This window comes from Leptopilina boulardi, unplaced genomic scaffold (assembly GCF_019393585.1).
Source record: "Leptopilina boulardi isolate dan_hultmark-lab unplaced genomic scaffold, ZJU_Lbou_2.1 LbouV2_372, whole genome shotgun sequence".
In the NCBI taxonomy this organism is placed as follows: domain Eukaryota; kingdom Metazoa; phylum Arthropoda; class Insecta; order Hymenoptera; family Figitidae; genus Leptopilina; species Leptopilina boulardi.
This window is the reverse complement of record NW_026137943.1, coordinates 3,016,519-3,034,495: the sequence shown is the minus strand read 5'-3', so window position 1 is coordinate 3,034,495 and position 17,977 is coordinate 3,016,519. Positions and strand designations below refer to the sequence as shown.

At 31.5% G+C, this 17,977-nt stretch overlaps 2 protein-coding genes across 8 annotated transcripts in view; one reads left to right on the top strand and one right to left on the bottom strand.

Annotated features, from left to right (window-relative positions):
* The first annotated feature begins 52 nt into the window (after window positions 1-52).
* On the top strand, window positions 53-15,574 carry LOC127287632 (pancreatic lipase-related protein 2-like). Of its 2 annotated transcripts, none has more exons than XM_051314668.1 (5): window positions 53-127; window positions 226-671; window positions 784-1,135; window positions 1,213-1,425; window positions 15,347-15,574. In XM_051314668.1, the coding sequence occupies exons 1-5, from the start codon at window positions 94-96 to the stop codon at window positions 15,439-15,441; spliced, it is 1,140 nt and encodes a 379-aa protein (XP_051170625.1). In that variant the 5' UTR covers window positions 53-93; the 3' UTR covers window positions 15,442-15,574. The 2 variants fall into 2 exon arrangements, with proteins under 2 accessions (XP_051170625.1, XP_051170626.1); XM_051314669.1 differs by lacking the exon at window positions 15,347-15,574 and adding an exon at window positions 1,784-1,939.
* Window positions 1,833-17,977, bottom strand: part of LOC127287631 (serine/threonine-protein phosphatase 6 regulatory ankyrin repeat subunit B) — a 32,197-nt gene continuing 16,052 nt past the window's right edge. Inside the window, exons 6-15 of one of the 6 annotated variants that reach the window (XM_051314665.1) lie at window positions 17,406-17,789; window positions 17,026-17,346; window positions 15,724-16,951; window positions 13,322-13,497; window positions 12,805-13,233; window positions 11,553-12,579; window positions 2,746-2,867; window positions 2,384-2,532; window positions 2,164-2,317; window positions 1,833-2,033 (exon numbers count right to left, since the gene is read on the bottom strand). In XM_051314665.1, coding sequence (XP_051170622.1) covers window positions 1,833-2,033; window positions 2,164-2,317; window positions 2,384-2,532; window positions 2,746-2,867; window positions 11,553-12,579; window positions 12,805-13,233; window positions 13,322-13,497; window positions 15,724-16,951; window positions 17,026-17,346; window positions 17,406-17,789 — 4,191 coding nt within the window. Of the gene's footprint in view, window positions 2,034-2,163; window positions 2,318-2,383; window positions 2,533-2,745; window positions 2,868-4,607; window positions 5,172-6,812; window positions 7,081-7,139; window positions 8,258-8,958; window positions 9,227-10,801; window positions 10,931-11,552; window positions 12,580-12,804; window positions 13,234-13,321; window positions 13,498-15,723; window positions 16,952-17,025; window positions 17,347-17,405; window positions 17,790-17,977 lie in introns of those variants that run through there. The other 5 variants (XM_051314667.1, XM_051314661.1, XM_051314664.1 and 2 more) reach the window with 5 other exon arrangements.

Below are 17,977 nucleotides of genomic sequence, written 5' to 3'. Positions count from 1 at the left end.
AAATAAATTGTGTTCAATCACGCAATTTTTCAAGTAAATAAGATTTCAATTCTTTTTCTTCAACTTCAGTATAAAATTTTCTTCTAATTCAAGATGAGATTGTTTATTGTGATTCTAATGTTTTCAGGTAAAATAAAAATTCTATATTACATTGGAAAATTTTAAATAACGTAATTTACTTTTTTTTAAAAGAATTTTTAAAAAATGAACATTTATTTTTCAAAGCTTCATTTATAATTATCCGAGCTGAAAATATACTTGCAAATCTACAACCAGATTCTTCTCAGGATACTTCACTGGAACAAGCAATTGTGAATGTTTTAATAAATCCATCAGTATTAATTCCTGATGATCGAGGAATTTTATCAGGTGTTTTAGATCCAATTGTTGTGCCTGAGAAAGATATAATTTTTCAACTTTTTACTAAAACAAATTCCGATGAAGCCTATATGATGAATTTAAATGATTCAGAAAATTTGAAACAATCGGGATTTAATTCTTCATTATTAACAAAAATCATTATTCATGGCTGGACTGATAGTTCACAGACACCTTGGCTTCGTGAAATTCGAACAAATTATTTAAATACCGGTGACTATAATGTTATTTTAATTAATTGGCTGGCTGGATCTGTTAAGGAATATTCGGCAGCTGCAAAAGTTACACGTCAAGTTAGCATTAAATATTTTTAATTTTTATCAATTTTTTAGAGAATGAAAATAAAATAATGTGAAAGAAAGAAAAAAAAAAAATTTTGGAAAATATTAATTAACGCTAATACAGGTTGGCGGTTACTTGGCAGAATTTTTGGAATTTCTTCAAAAAGAAGTGGATTTGGACTTGAATACAGTTCATATTTTGGGACACAGTTTAGGAGCTCATGTTGCTGGATTTGCTGGTGCAAATCTCTCGGGAAAAATTGGAAGAATTACAGGAATGGATCCTGCTGGACCTGGATTTGAGAGACCAAGATTTAAAGAGCCAAAAGATCGTCTTGACGCTTCTGATGCTGTTTTTGTTGATGTTATACATACATGCGGTGGAACTATTGGATTTGCTAAATCCATAGGACACGCTGATTTTTTTCCTAATGGAGGCACTTTCCGACAACCTGGATGTCCAATTCTTATGACTCGTTAGTGAAAATTATGAAAAAAAAAAATTATCCAAGATAGAATTTAATTTAAAAAAAAAAAAAAAAACGTTTTTCAGAATATTGCAGTCATGCAAGATCTCATCAGTTTATGAGTGAATCCATTGTTAGTCCAGAAATATTTGTATCCGTTGAATGTGACAGCTGGAAGGATTTTAAATCTGGAACATGCAATTCTAAAAATTCACCTGTATTTATGGGGGAGAAATTGAGTTACGATACACGTGGAACTTATTTTTTGGAAACCAATTCTGAATCTCCATTCGGAAAAGGTGAAACATAATTTCTCTTTCTCAAAAATATGGTACGTTTCTTTAAAATTAGTTTAATGAAATTTTATTAGTTAATTTTCATTATTTATTTAATATAAAAACTTAATGAAATACCATTTTTGATTTTTTTTATTATATTTTCATCAAACTTAATAAATATACAAAAAGATATGAGAATTTCTAAGAGTTTGGATATTGAATAACATCTAACAATAATAAAATGAATTTTATAAAAGCATTGAACAATTGTACAAATGTTCTTTGTTATATATATATATAATAATTATAATACAATTTTACATTTACGTATAAAATACTATAGAGTGCTTTTCAGGAATAAAATCTATTTTTGTTTTAGGAACTATTCGGCTTTAAATAATTTTTTTTTTTGTCATGTTTCATAATAATCACTTTCTTGGTAATTTCTCTAATTCACCACTAAATTGCTGTCTATATTTTCTTTGAACTATATCCCAGTCAACGACATCATTAATTTTAATAGTTTCGATGACTGAATGACTACTTTTTGAGCTCATTGAGTCACGCGAAACTAATGGAGAAAATGTTACACTGCGTTTATTTTCCGGTTGTGGTATCACTTTATTATTCTGAAAAAAATGAAACACAAAAATATTTTTTATAATTGAAAACTTTTAAAAAAATTTTAAATTGAATAAAATTTTTTTTCTTATGTAAAGAAATTTTTTTTTTTTTTAATTTGAGACAAAATAAACTTACATTGAATAATTTATTTCCCAAAAATCTATTTTGTCTTATAAATTTGCGAAATTTATTTAGAGGCTTTTTCGCTTTCCATTGGTCTTTTAAAAATGTATACAAATGTGTTGCCCATGTAGTTATTAGATTTAATGGCGTTGGCGCTGTTTTTGTTCTAAAATTTTTAAAAATTAATTTTTTTTGGTAAAAAAAGAATTTATTTGAAAAAAAAAATATTTACTTCTGTATAGTACGAATTAATTTGCTGAGTCCATATTTCCATTCTATATCACTTTGTGATTGAATGTGATGATATGTGTCACTCATCATGGCAATTAGCAGAGGTAACAAAACAATTACAGTTAACAGCATGTAAATTGCAAACGATATCTAAAAAATACAAATAATATTTTCGTATTAAAAATTTTGAAATTTTAATTTTTTTTTATATAAAAACTAAAATTGAATTTATATTATTAAAAAGTATTAATTAATTAATTATTAATTAGTATTAAATTAAATAATTAATATTAAATTAAATAATAAATATTAATTAATTATTTAAAATAAAAAAATAAAAATAAAAAAAATCATAAAATTTACCTTAAATAAAATTATTATCCAAAATGGTCTCTTTAAGAGTTGTAATGCAACGTCAGTAGTTTCTTTTTGACCAAAAATAGAGAAAAAAAGTTTCTCGTAAATTTCCATTGGATTCACTAATACTGAAAAAATTGATCAAATTTTTAGAATTTAAATTAATGACCTTTTTTTAGAAATTTCCTAATATATGAAGAATAAATAATCAGTATACTAATAACTACATAAGTGTACCTAAAAGTTTATATATGTACCTACTTAAAAATGAAAATTAATTTAATTATCATGCGAAAAGTAGTGATTATAAAAAAAAAAATCTAAATACTCATTACAATTTGAAAAAATCTAATAATTTGTCATATTATGAGAGAAATAAAAAAATTTCTTTTTTTAAAATAAATTAAATTAACTAAAATAAATTCTAATAATATTAGAAATAAATATTTTAAATATATATTTATAATAGATTAACATTCAAGGTGGATTATAAAAAATTTTTAATATTAAATAAAAAATAATTTAAAAAAAAAAAAACAATATTAAAAAAGTAGATACATTTTTGTCAATGTGAAGAAATTTAAATTTCTAGTGCATATAATATAAATTGTTATTAAAAGAGTGAAGAGTAAAAATATGTGTAGAAAGAGTAATATCAAAATGTTTATAAAAGTTTAAGTAAATATATAAAAATATGTAGATAGTTGTCGATTATATTTTCTATTTCTATAAACATTCCACTATATAAGAAAAATTACTTCAAAATTATGTATAAAAAATTTTAGTTTTAAAAAGCATTTCTATTTTTCCTAAGAAATAATTATACTAAATATTTTATAAAATTATTATAAAAAGAAAAAGAATAATTTTATTTTTATAAAAATTATTTAGAATTTTTTTTTTTTAATATTTCGTCAAATAAAAATTTTATTGAAAAAAAATAGATTCTTTTTCGTCTATTAATAATAATTTTATAAATATGACTAATAAGATATATACAAATGAAATTGGATTAAGGATTGAGAATATTTACTCTTTTATATAAAATAGTCGTATCCCCCATCAAATTTTGATAAAAAAAAAATTTCCAAATTCGGAAAATTTATTTATAAATTTTTGCAAAATTTTTGCAATTTATTTTTTTAATTTACCATTGTTATGAATTATCTACTAAATGCTATATAACACTGAAAATCGAATTAGTCAAGATATCAAAATGTAACGAAATTATATAAAAGTGCACACAAAATTATGTGCTATTACACTGAAAAAAAAATTTAATCAAATAATTAGTTACTTTATTATTAAATAAATATTTACCTGGAACGAAATAATTTTTAAATTAAATGCTATTTGTTTTAAATACAGAAATTATTGGTTCAAGTAAATATTTATTTGATCGGATTATTTGAATCAAATAAAATTTTTTTTCAGTGTAAATATTTCGTAATTATGAGAAAAGAAGTTAAAAATATATCTACAAACTATTTGGTACATAAGAAATAATTGAATGACGCAATCATCATATATATATATATGTCGTTCGTGACAAATGTGCATGCTGATCAAGTCTTGAGATATTACACAATTCTACAATAATAGGACCTAATTTCTCCAAGACTAATCGAATTATTATTGAAAGATGCACATGCACGCTATTTGTATTATTTTCTACGAGAAAAATTCAGCTAGAAAATAAGAAACATACATACAATATTATATACTGATACTGACTAACCGTGAAAAAGGACATCTGTCGATATTAACTGTACGCAGAGATCATTTCTTCGCTGCCTCTATAAAAACGTTGCAGGCAGAGTTAGATTTTACCAAAAAAAAAATTAATTTTTATCAAGAGGCGTACAAAATCCAATGTAAAATGTTTTATTTTTTTATGATAAACATTTTAAGTACAAGGCAAATTAAAAGGAATATCACGATGGTGTTAAAATTTTTTTTTTCTTTAAAAATTCTTTTATGTTCACAATGCTGGTACCATTTCATGTCTAGTTGAATTTGACGATGTTGGTTCCTCAAATGCCGATAAAATATCTTCTGTTGGCTCTTTAGGTTCATCAATTTGTTTTTTTGATTCAATTCCAACTAAACCGCGATATTTTCTTCTCACAACTTCCCAATCGACAACATTGTCAATTCGTGGTGCATTACTGAATGACAATTGACTGCCAAGTGGACTTAAATGAACAACAGACAATGCCACACTGTCCTTGTGTCCAACTTGGGTTTTTTTTACTTTTGACAGCCATTTTGCACCCATTTTCGAACGAGCAGACATCCTTTCGCCTCGTTGAAAACCCATCATATGTACCAGTGATGGTCGTTGTTTTTTGGCTGCTCTCTTTCGACATGCTTTACATAGATATGTTATCCATGTTGTTAACAAATTGAGTGGCGACGGCGCCGTTGTTGTCCTGAATTTGCGCAAATTTTTTTTTATATGATTTTTGTGTCATGCAATAAGCTTTACATTGATTAACAAGAATGGACGAATTTAGAGAAATGAAAAATACAGCTTATTGGAAATTTAATAGCTAATGTCATTAAATTAAGGTTTAGCCTATTATTTTGGTACGCAGCGAATAACTAACATTCGTATGACGAGGCGCATGAATTTTTTCCAAACATCAAATGGCCTAATACTTAATTGAACTAATCCTCTTTTGTACTAATTGTCATTTGTCCTAATGCTCCAATCTTAAAATAAACTAATTCTGATTTAACATAATATTTATCTGCCCTAAATCCCCTAAATTTTCTGTAACCTAATACTTTTTTAGCCTCATTTTTTATCTGAACTGATTATTACTTAAACACCATTTACCATAATTATCATTTGAAATAATTTTCATCTGGCCTAATTATCATTTGGATCTAATCTTTATAAAACCTAATTCTTAATTGGCCTAATCTCAATGTAACCTAATACTCTTTTGATCTAAACCTTATTTGATCCAATTCTCACTTGGCCTAAACTCTAAACTTTATTTGTTACCCATTCATGAACGTTATAATAATGAGAGAAAAGAAGAAAAATATGTTTTGTCACTTACTCTTTCATGATTCGCGTTTATGAGCGAGTGACTAATAAGGCCAGGTGAGAATTAGGTCAAGTGAGGATTAGGCCAAATGAAAATTAGATTACATTAAGATTAGGGGAATTGAGAATTATGTTAGATTAAAATTAGAACAATTAAAAATTAGGACATAGTAAAATTAGGCCAAATAAGAATTAGATCATGTAAATATTAGAACCAATAATAATTAGGTTTTAATATGATTAGGCAAAATTAGAATTAGATTTTATAAAGATTAGATTAAATGAAAATTAGTTTAAGCGCCGTTAGTCCAAATGATAATTATGGTAAATTGTGTATAGGCCAAGTAATAATTAGGTCTGTTAAAAATGAGGCTAAAAAAGTATTAGGCTACAGAATATTTGAGATTTAGGGCAGATAAATATTATGTTAAATCAGAATTAGGTTATTGTAAGATTAGGCCAAATGAGAATTAGGACAAGTGATGATTATTACAAATGATGATTAGGGTGCAGTCCCATGACGGCGCGAATACCGAATGCTAAGCAGAAAACCATGAGTGCAGAAGAGATGGAAAGATATCGCTATCCTTTTCACTCTCATGATTTTCTACTTTGCATTCTGTATTCGCGCCGTCATGGGACTAAGGCCTTAGATTAAATGAAGATTACGCCAAATAAGAATTAGGTCATATACAGATTAGGCCAAGTAATAGTTAGTCCATACGACTTTTAGGTCAATTAAGTGTTAGGTCAATTGAAATTTGGAGAAAATTCATACGCCTCCGTATGACTACAAAATGGTTGGATCAGAATTAAGCTGCGGGATCAAAGAAGGGCATATATAACTAATGTATAATTAAAATGGGTTATTTACCCTTCTTTAATCCGACAGCTCAATTTTATATTAAAGAAAAACTTTTCCCAATGCAGAAATCTAGATTCGTCCATCAGTGTTACTAAATAAAATAATGTGTTTGTGCCTTGGTTTAATAGCGGGTTGTGTATTATACTTTACCTGTGCATATTTCTTATCAGTTTGCTAAGACCATATTTCCACTCGATATCAGATTGTGCTTGAATCCTTTGATAGGTGTCACTCATCATGGCAATAAGTAGATTAATAAGTACAACAACCGATACCAACATGTAAATCCCAAAGGCCACCTTGAAGAGATTTGTTGTCCATGATGGCTGTTGACTGACGACCTTGAATTGTTCATGTGTCGTTTGTCCAAAGATAGCGAAGAACAATAGCTCAACTGCCACTACTGGATTCATCTTGACTGGAAATACGTGTCAACAATATTGTCTCGTAAACATGATTTGTTTTACATAATATCATGCCAAAAAATTCGAAATCGCACGCACTTATCATGCCAAAAAATTATATATATATATTTATATTTAATCGCTAAAATCTATCGTTTTGATAAAAGAAAATTATAAACTTATATTCTATTCTAAATTCGTTGTATTTACAAACAGATTCTTGCCGTATATTTCTAGGGTTACTAAAGAGTATTTTGATATAAATATATTCATATATAATAAATCATATATATATATATGGATATATCTCGACGATATTGCATCCATGCAAACTGAACTAGTAAAGAGACTTTCTATTTCTCAAAATTGTCATTACCTTTAATATTTGACATGTGGAATGAGGAATGATGTGACGTCGTGGATGATTATAGACAATGATTGAAAACATATTCCAGTGGCATGCTGATCATGAATTGGTCCACATGACATTTATTTTGGCATACAGACTTTCGTTGAGATTTTTTGTTTGTTACTTACTTAGATTCTATATTTAGTGTCTGTTGACGGGACGTATCAAAGCACCACCTTGCAAATTGTTGTTTATTTCTTTTGAAAACTATTTAGGCACAAATTTTTTAATTTTCATTTTACTTGTTTCTCTTGATAATGTACATTTAGATTTACATTTAGATTTATATTTATAATTTAGAAATAATAACAAGTATAAAAGTTTATATTGGTGGAGTTGTCGCTGTAACAGGAACTGTTGAGGCATTCGATGCAGTTGGTCCAATGTCCTCCTCGTCATTATCATCGTTTTCTTTTTCATCTTTATCGACATCCTTTTCAGGCTCACTTCCAGTGAGTGCAAGATATTTCTTTCTAATTGAATCCCAATCAACGACACTTTCAATTCTTGTTGCACTATTGAAGGACAATTGACTACCTAAGGGACTAAGGTGTACTAAGGAAAGTGCAACACTGTCCTTGGGACGAACTTGGCCTTTTTTCACTTTTGAGAGCCACTTGGCACCCATTTTTGAACGTGGTGACATTCTTCCCGTACGTTGTAAACCCATCATATGTACAAGAGATGGACGTTTACGTTTGGCTGCCCTTTGTTTCCATAGTTTGATGAAGTAAACGATCCATGTTGTCAGCAAATTCAATGGTGAAGGGGCGGTTGTAGTTCTGAAATATGTAATCTTGTGATAGTGCACTGTGATTTTTGCTTCTCTATAAAAGTTGGTGGGGGTTTTTTTTTTCTTGTGGCTTATTTCTTTTATAGGACAAAAATTGACGCATGCTTTGTACATAAAAAGTTTTGCAGATGACAGACAAGCAAGTTTAAGCAGAAAGCTTTTGTTCATGAAATTAAGAAACTTTCTGTTGAAAAAATTAGGTATTCTTTGGGAAAATAGGAATTCACTATAAACTCATTGGGCGTTTTATGCAGATGCTCGACCAGAAGTGCTTTGGGGCTTTGCTTTTTTGATTGACTCGATCCAATGGAATTAATAGATGATTGGACCATAAAATGCTCCTGGAGCATCTGCAGAAAACGCCCATTGAGATAAGTTATCATGGAGTTTACAGGAGATTTCAATGATTTTGAAACAGTATAATGGATTTTAGAAGAAAAAGATGGATATAGAAATTAGCTATACAGATTTTGTAAAACGAGAATTAAATATTTTGATTTGGTATTATTTTAAAAGCAGAGGAATAGATGCACAAAAATTATTTGCAAAGGTTAGTTTATATAGAAATTATATCTGATGAAGAAGTTATCATCTAGACCCAAAAAAAGCCAAATGATTAGAGAATTTTGTTTCACTATTGTAATTATAGAATTGAATTTGAAGCAAAAGTAAAAAAAAAATGGTGCTTACCTGTGCATATTTCTAATAAGTTTACTGAGACCATATTTCCATTCAATGTCGGACTGCGCCTGTATCCTTTGATAAGTGTCGCTCATCATAGCAATAAGCAGATTAATTAACACCACTACTGAGACCAACATGTAAACACCAAAGGCCAATTTGAATAGACCCGAGGTCCATTCTGGTTGCTTGGACTCGACCTTGAGCTCGCTGTGGGTTGTTTGACCAAAGACAGCAAAGAAGAGATACTCGAAGGCAAGTACAGGATTCATCTTTACTGGAATTCGAGGCAACGAAATTTTTTTTTTTTTCGGATATTTGTTAAATTTCACTCTCTACGCGCGTGTACGAAAGAACATGCTCATGCTACACGGAAAAATTTATGCCATGCTCGGGCTTGTTGATAAAATTGATGCGATGCATGCGACGAACAGAAGACATCGCTTTTTTTTTGCACATCGATGAGCGTGCGTCACATCACTTTTTTTTTTTTTTGAGGGGAGAGGATTTCGTAGATCCGTGCAAAAAAGACACATTCGCTATCTCGACAATATTGTTGCATTTCAGCAGACAGCAAGGCTCAATATTTTGATATAAGTATATGGAAGAAAGTCAAAACACATGAAAAATTCGTGCTCATTCCGCGATACAAAAATCGCCGCATTTCATTGGCTCAAAATCATTCATTGATAAAATTCGCTAATTCATTTTTTTGTATACCACTTGTATTCCTTGAGGAATGTTTTTTGTCTTCTTCAAAAAAATTTTGTCATCATTGTCGTCCCTGTTGATTATTATTATTTTTTTTTTTTTTTGGCAAAGTGGTGCTCTTTTCTGTGTTATTGCACAAAAATGTGCAGCATGCATTAGTAACAATCTTTCTCTCTCGCATTCTCTCGTTTCCTCTCCTTGTCTGTATGATTTCGCCAGATCCCTTTGTTTTTTTTTCTTACTTTTCTTGTTTTTGCTTTTTAAAAACACTCAAAAGACAAACTTCAAACACGTGAACATGCAAGTTATGTATATGTATATATATGTATATCAAAAGTCGATAGCTTGTTTCGATCGATTGATTCGGACTTACAAGAAACAGAACGCAGTGATGATCAATTAAAAAAAAAAATAGTGCGCTTACAATCCGGATAAATGTTATATATATATATATGGGCATGATGTACATCATACATGTAATTTGAACCCTTTTCACTGGAAAAAAAAATTTAAGACAAATAATGAATAACTTGAGTATCATCTGATAAATAATTATATAATTATTATCATTATAGACTCGGGAAAATTTATTTGATATTAAAGTAATTCATTATTGGGCAAAAATTATTTCTTTTTCAGTACAGCGATGCGCTAAAAGACATGGTTTAAATAGCGATGCGCTAATGTCGTACGAGCATAAAGATGCACACACATTCCAAAAATGCAGGTCGTTTCTGCATTCGAGCGTTGAGCTGTGAACAATTTTTTCTTTTTATTTTCATTAAGAGCACCTGGGAAATGTTTTAGTAAAATTCCGGGTTTTTTTTTAAAAACAATAAAGTAAAATAAAAAGAAACAAAATCTGAAAGAACAAAAAAAAAGGTTGGTTTGTTAAAAAATTTGTTTAAACAAAATAATAATTTATCTGTTAGAAAAATAGTTTCACAAAATAAAGGAGATGCTGGATAAAATTTCTTTTTTTTTTTTTTTTTTTTTAAATTCAGGCATTAATTTTAGCATCAGGCAATAACAGACGCGCTTACACCGGTCAAAATGCATTTAACAGACGAAACGACATCGAGGGTGGAGCAAGTCCTGCATTCAGAGTGTCGATTAATCATCGGCATCCTGTAAAACTTACAATCTCGGGAGCTTTCGTCACAACAATCATTCTTTTTCTTATAGCGTCCGGAGCGACGACCTAGTGACGTAGGTGGAGGCGTCATTATCCATGACGTTAAAACCTCGGTAACACCGGGCATCGTCAATTCTAACATTGAAATTAATATTGTTACAAACCTAAGAATTTTATTTATATTAAAGAATGAAAATTGATTTTTTTTTGCTTAGAAATCAACCTCAAAGGGAATTCTATTCTAAATACAAAGCTTCTTCTATTTTAGGAAGCACACCATCAATTTTTCTATAATAAAAAATCAATTTGTCGAGGACTGCGTGCGACACGATAATAACATATTTTTTCAGCTGCGTTGTACCTTGAGGGATTAAAAGACCTAATTTTCGGTTAGTGATTACATATAAAAGAAAATACAAAAACTCAAAGTAATAAATAAGCAAAGATCATCTCTGAGTGATCAATTTTTTCCATAATTTCGGTTTAAATCTTTTTATCATAAATGTATAAAATTCATCACTCAGTTTTTAACTATGCTCATTATTACCACTACTTGCTGTAATCAAACCATCATTTTTTTTTAAAAAAAATACTAACTACATTACTTTTAAATATTAAAAACGGCTCTGGAGGTAACAAATAATACTAAATTTTACAGCAAGCCACACGGTCTAAAATTTGTTACCTCTAACAAGAAGTAATCTTGGGAATCTAAAACAACATTAGTAAGCAATAAAAATATAAATGTAACACTTACCATCTGAAAAGTTATTCTTCCTTTTACGATCTTCAGCTCTCGCCTGCTCCCAAGATTGATTTTCAAATGCTTGATTAAGAGCAACAAAATGCATGGAGAATCCAAATACAAATATGGCCAAGACAGCCAAAAATCTTGCCAGATCCTTCATTAGATTACCAATAATGATTGCCCATGGTCCAAAGAGATGATGAAAAGACAGGAAGTCCAAGATTTGTACACAAGCCAATAGAAAACTTAAGGCGAATAATTGATTTCTTAAGTACAATAATGTTGGCCAATAGGGTCGTTTAACAATAACAAAACCTAATAGATGAAAGGCAACGCCGAATATTCCAAAAAGCAATACAGCCAATTTTATCCAGCCAAGACCACTTTTGTCACTGGGATTTGTCAATTCAAAAAGCAATAATCCAGAGAGCATCACTAAAAGACAACATTCGTACCAATAGGGCACAAGGGCCTCTCTAACAACTGGATAAATTGGCGTGATACCCACTAACAATAGAAACACCATTAAATATATGTGTGATGTTAAATAGGACATGAATTTTATAATCGGCACATTATTGTACTTGTGGCCAAGTGGTAGAGCAAAAACCACCCAAACTGGTGGACAAACAAGAAATGCAATAAAGAGTAAAATTGTCCGAAATGCATTCCAATTTAGACTACCTTGCCACAATTCTTGAAGATAACGTTGCACCACTGTATGGGCAATAACCTCCTTTTGTTCATTTTCAATAAGAACATCTAGAAATTCCACATTCCTTCGATCCATTGATGTGAGAATTCTCCCAGCCGAATCAGCGCCAGCTGCAAGAGCTAACAATTCAGTGGCCATTGTTTCACATTGTTTACCAGCGGCAATTAAATCTTTTGCTCTCTCCTTTTCTTTTTCCGATAGTTTCATATAAATATTGGATAATTTTGCTGCTGTATCGACTGGCGCTGGCGAAACGAGGACAAACTCCTCAATTGGCTTATTGTTGTGACTCTTGCTGCAAATCATCATGTTGTAGACAAACTGCAAGTGAAAGAAAATGAAAAATAAAAACTCATGCAATAGACAGAGATTGCATGTCAAATATATTTAAAATATACAACTAAATTTCGCAATACGGTTTGAAAATCGTCACAACATTGCGTGATTCAATGACGTTTGGTAGGAAATTTATGTTTGGGGTCATGTTGAGGAAAATAAATATTCTTGGAGGGTTTGACGCTCCCCAAAATCAGAATAGGTACTTACTCTCTTGTCTTCCATTAGAGCATAGGTGTCGTGCTCCTTTTCCATAAGGTATTTGAGAACATCATTGTGACCTTCTGATGCAGCAAACCAAATTGGTGCACTGCCAAGATTTGTTTCACTTTTTGGTGAAGCTCCACTTTCAACAAGAAGTTTCACAACGTCAAGATAACCGGCTCTCGCTGCACAATGCAATGGTGTCCATCCATTTTTGTCTGTTGCATTAATTTCTGCACCTTGACCTAAGAGAACTTCTACCATTTGATAATGACCATGTGTAGCAGCAATGTGAAGTCCCGTCTTTCCATAACGATCAGCGCTGTGCAATAATTCTGCCGATCTACTTAAAAGAAGACCCACCACTGTAATATGTCCACCAAAACATGCGAGATGCAATGGATTGAAGCCATTTTCGACTGTTGATGCATCTACCTATTGTAACAATAGTAGCAAAAAAATTTCGTGACATTTAGTTTTGGATAAAATGAAAGGAATTAAAATTAATGGACGATTAGTGTACCTGAACTCCTGCGGAATTTAGAAGTAATCGAACGACATTTTCATTTCCAGAATAAGCCGCAAGATGAAGAGGCGTCATTCCTGATTCACTTCCCAATTCACCGACTAATGATCCTCCAGTCGGTGGATCAGACTTTACAGTTCCAGGAACGTGTGTCAGTAACTCTCTCACGGTATCTGAAACAAAATCAATTACGGTATACATGTACATGGCATGGGTGAAATTAATTTTCAATTCACAATAAAACTTTCTGATTTTTCCAAGTTCCAAGAGAAATTCCAATTTACATTAATTTTTCTTATTTGTAAAGAACTCTCGCACAAGCATAAAGAAAATGAGAATTGATTTAACCTGCAAAAAAAAGTAACACACACACGCTTTTTTGCAATAGAATTTTATGAGGAAAATAAAAATCAGAATTATTATGACGGTATTCCACGTGGTTCAACAGTAATATAATCACAAAATTACAATCTGACTTTTAAATGTGTGCGCATGAGCCATTTACTTTTCTATAAAGATTTCAGATTTCTCGGACCCTATGTGTATACGACGAGTTAGCCTCTGAATAAAAAACTTTTGTGCCTATCGTGCAAATTATGTGAGACCTTGACGCAAGGTCTACTAATCTTTAAATTCAATCGTTTTCACCCGGCTTCGTCACGACACTTTCAAATTGTTTTGACTTCTTGCAAAAATCTTTGCCTAAAAGTTTTGTCAATGATTTATTTTCATTACTTTAATCACGATTAGAAAACTCACAATCTTTATATTTATATATAAAGAAAAAGGGAATTTAAAAAAGTTTTTTACAATTTCGTTGATTTATGTATATGCAAATATATTTATTGATTTACATTATTAACAAAATAGTAAATTTTTTTTATTCCTTCTATAAAATTCTTTGTTTGTATTAATAAATATATAAGACCAATAAAGTCTAAAATAAAAATTTGAATTTCAATTATCTTATAATTAAAATTGCTTTTCTCTAAAAGATATTCCAGGTCGGAAATTCCTTTTTTGTAACAATGAAGACATTTCCGCCTGACAGAACGAAATCCATCACTTTTAATTTTAAAGTTCAGTTAACAGGTTAAAGTTCAATCAACTAAATGCTTTTTCAATTTAACACACTCGTTATTGAGAAGGATAAAGTTCAGTTAAAATTAGAGTTTAAAGTTTTGGGCTATTTTGGCATTATTCTGGCACCAATCCCAAAATCCATTTCTATACGTCATAAATAGTAAACCTCATCATGTAAACATGAAAGCTGACTCTCAATGAATCAGTTTTCTATATTCCCTTAGGGCAAAAAGCTATGATTGATAAATATGTAATAAAGCTAAATTGCGTGATGCGTTTTCCTTATTAGAAAATCTAATAATAAGGGCGTAACGTCAAGTCGAAAGGTGTCAGAGAGGGATTGCCGGTTATGCAGTCACGCGAAACCCACTTAATCGCTTCTGTTGTACGATATCATGTTGTAAAACTGTTTTTTTTATGTCATCAGTCATGAAAACAATCAAGAATTTCATTTATTGTGTACAGATTTCTTCATCACTTTATCAAATAAATCTTAAAATTGACGATGAAATTAATTTATTTCTTCATTATTCACTATCAGACTATTACTTGTTTTATTTTCAAACATACTTGTAATCTTTATATGTTTGTTAACTTTTAACATTTACAAAACTTTAAATTTATTTTTGAATTTCAGGCAAAAGGCTGAAACTTTTTTTTTACACAAAAAAAAAATATATTTATCTATGTAATTATGCCCTTAACGTTCAAATTTTATGATCTTTGACAAGGTAACAAAATTGTTGCTCTATTTTTGTATGACGGTCAATAGGTCAAGTTCACTCTAGCCCTTATGTACTACAATCTTGTATTTTGAATCTCAAATCTATATAGATTTATTCTATTCACTGTGTAATTATTACAAAACAATGAAGAAAACTCAAGAATATTTATAAACGGTTTTATAATAATTTGAAGAAAAATATTTTGTCATTTCAGGAAAGGAATATAAGGCAACATATTCCTTGGAAAAAGGCAGATGGCCTAGATTATTACCCTTTCCGTGCATTTACTGCCAGAGGTGGATTGTGTGACCGAAGGAAATTTGCAATTCAACGGGAGTAAGATACCTAGCATAAGAAAAGCTGATAATAATTTTTATGGACTCAGGTTTTATTCCTGGAAGTAAATGTATAGGAAACTTAAATTGTACAAGTTGAAATATAATTTGAATTTTATCCAAATGTAAATCCCATTTTATCTTTTCATATGTCATAATAAGCCCCATTAATGACGATTGGAATCTTTAGGTTAGATTTTTGCTTTTGAAGTAAGTTCTGAAGATAAAATTATTTTAGATTACATTTAGAACTCACCTGCTTGACCAAAATAGGCAGCCACATGAAGAGCTGTGACACCGAGTTTTTTACTGGAAATTCTTAATGATTGAGAGGATCTCATAACTTCTAAAACTTGACCATGTCCATGTTGGGCAGCAAGATGAACAGCAGTAAAACCAGCTCTATTTTCATCAGCGCAAGAAGCACCAGCTCTTACTAAAGCTTTAACAACTTCAGCGTGACCACCTTCGGCAGCTAATTGAAGTGGCGTTGCTTCTGTTAATTTATTTCTAGCGGAAATAACACCCTGTCTATCAAATTTCATCAATTCCTCAATGACACGAACACTTCCTTGCATTGCTGCAATATGCGCACACGTATTACCATCCTTGGTACATGCCATCACCAAACTCGGATGCCTCTGCAGAAAGAGTTGAGCAACTTCAGCGTAGTTGTTCATCGCAGCTGCATGTATTGGCTTCTGGCCCTGGTCATCGGTTGCGTCTATGCTGGCGCCTAATTCAAGCAACAGCTTGCACACCTCCAACTGACCAGCTCCAGCCGCCAAATGAAGAGGAGTCTGTTTTTTGAGTGTTAGCACGTCTATTGCCGCTGCATGATCTTGTACCAAAAATCGAACTAAATGAGTATAACCATTCATGGCAGCAAGATGAAGAGCCGTTCTTCCAACACGAGATTTTGAATTAATAAATGCTTTATTGGCTAAAAGAGCATCACAAACTTGAAGATATCCATGCTCGGACGCTAAATGAAGTGCCGATCTACCCTCAAGATCAAAAACATCAACCCTCGCGTGATTTGCCAATAGATTCGTAACCAATTCCATATGGCCCCGATGTGCAGCAATCAGCAAAGGCGTCCAACCAACTGCATTCTGTCTATTCAAAGCTTTTTGAACCTCCGTTGCTGACATATTGCTAATCATTTCCGATAGCACTTCATTATTACCCGCCACGGCACAATGATGAAATGCAGACTCTTGAGCTAATTTCGTCTGTAGAGAAACATCGGCACCACCTTCGAGAAGTGCTCGAATCACTGCCCTATCATCACCAGGTGTTCCCACATCGGGTGGTTCAATTTGAGCTGCATAATGAAGTGCACTTGCTCCTTCATTTGTTACACTATTAACATAAGCCGTCGCTAATTCCTGTCCTTTCTTCTCCTTGACGAATTCAATCAAATGTCGAACCACATCTGCTCTACAACCTCTACATGCTAAATGCAATGGTGTCTCTCCACTCTACAAAAATCATGACTATAAAAAAAAAGACAATTTTCCTCTAAAACAAAAATACAATATTGAAAATTTCATACTTTGGACTTAAACATAGGATCTCCACCATCGTCTAATAAGAGTTTAAGTGTTGCCAAATTTCCATGACTAGCTGCAACGTGTACCGGTGTTTGTCCATCATCTGTTGTCAAATTTGGACCAGCGCCTGATTTTAGTAACATTAACGCACACCTGTCGCCATCTGGGACTCTGGCAGCTATGTGAAGTGGCGTCTCACGAAGTTTTCCACCTCTGACGTGCACCTCTGCACCGTAACCCAAGAGAGTCTCAACAACGGCAGGTTTCGCGCTTTCCACAGCGATATGCAATGCGGTATAATTGTCATTTGTAGTTGCATCCACCTAATTATTTTCAATTCGAATCATTCTGAAGAAAATTTTAGGATATACGATATACGAACCTTTTCCCCACGTTGAAGTAAAGTACTGATGATTCCCACATGTCCATATTTAGCAGCCGTGTGAATTGAACGAGCACCTCGTTTATTGGGCATATGAAGGTAGACACCCTTTTTGAACAACATGGTGGCACATTCTGAATGACCATTCAATGATGCTATATGCATTAAAGTCGAACCGTCTTTGGTCCTCTCGAAAATGCTTGCTTTAAATTTATCAGCGAGCAATTCGATTATTGAAGCATGGCCATTTTCAGCAGCCAAATGCATAGGTGTACGATCCTGATGATCGGTTATTGCAGCGGAAGCCCTAACACCGTAGAAATATTTTACTAGAGTTTCATCACCTTCAGCACTTGCAATATGAAGAGCTGTTTGACCCTCTCCCTGAAAACAAAAGAACTCGGAGACTATAAAGAAATCCGTAATACTGTCGCGAAAGCATTCTTGAAACTGATGAGAAAAATCCAATGTATTTTTGACGCATTTAAATAATTATAGCATGGGTTTTAGGTCCCACAAAAACTGTAATTACATAAATTAAAGTATGCACTGGAATTTACTTTGTATACCCT

What these genes read in the sequence shown, in the direction of transcription:
- LOC127287632 (XM_051314668.1), top strand. Translation starts at nt 94, where the DNA reads ATGAGATTGTTTATTGTGATTCTAATGTTTTCAG. An exon ending in CTGCAAAAGTTACACGTCAA is followed by an intron (nt 672 to 783) that starts GTTAGCATTAAA and finishes ACGCTAATACAG; the next exon opens with GTTGGCGGTTACTTGGCAGA. An exon ending in ATGTCCAATTCTTATGACTC is followed by an intron (nt 1,136 to 1,212) that starts GTTAGTGAAAAT and finishes AACGTTTTTCAG; the next exon opens with AATATTGCAGTCATGCAAGA.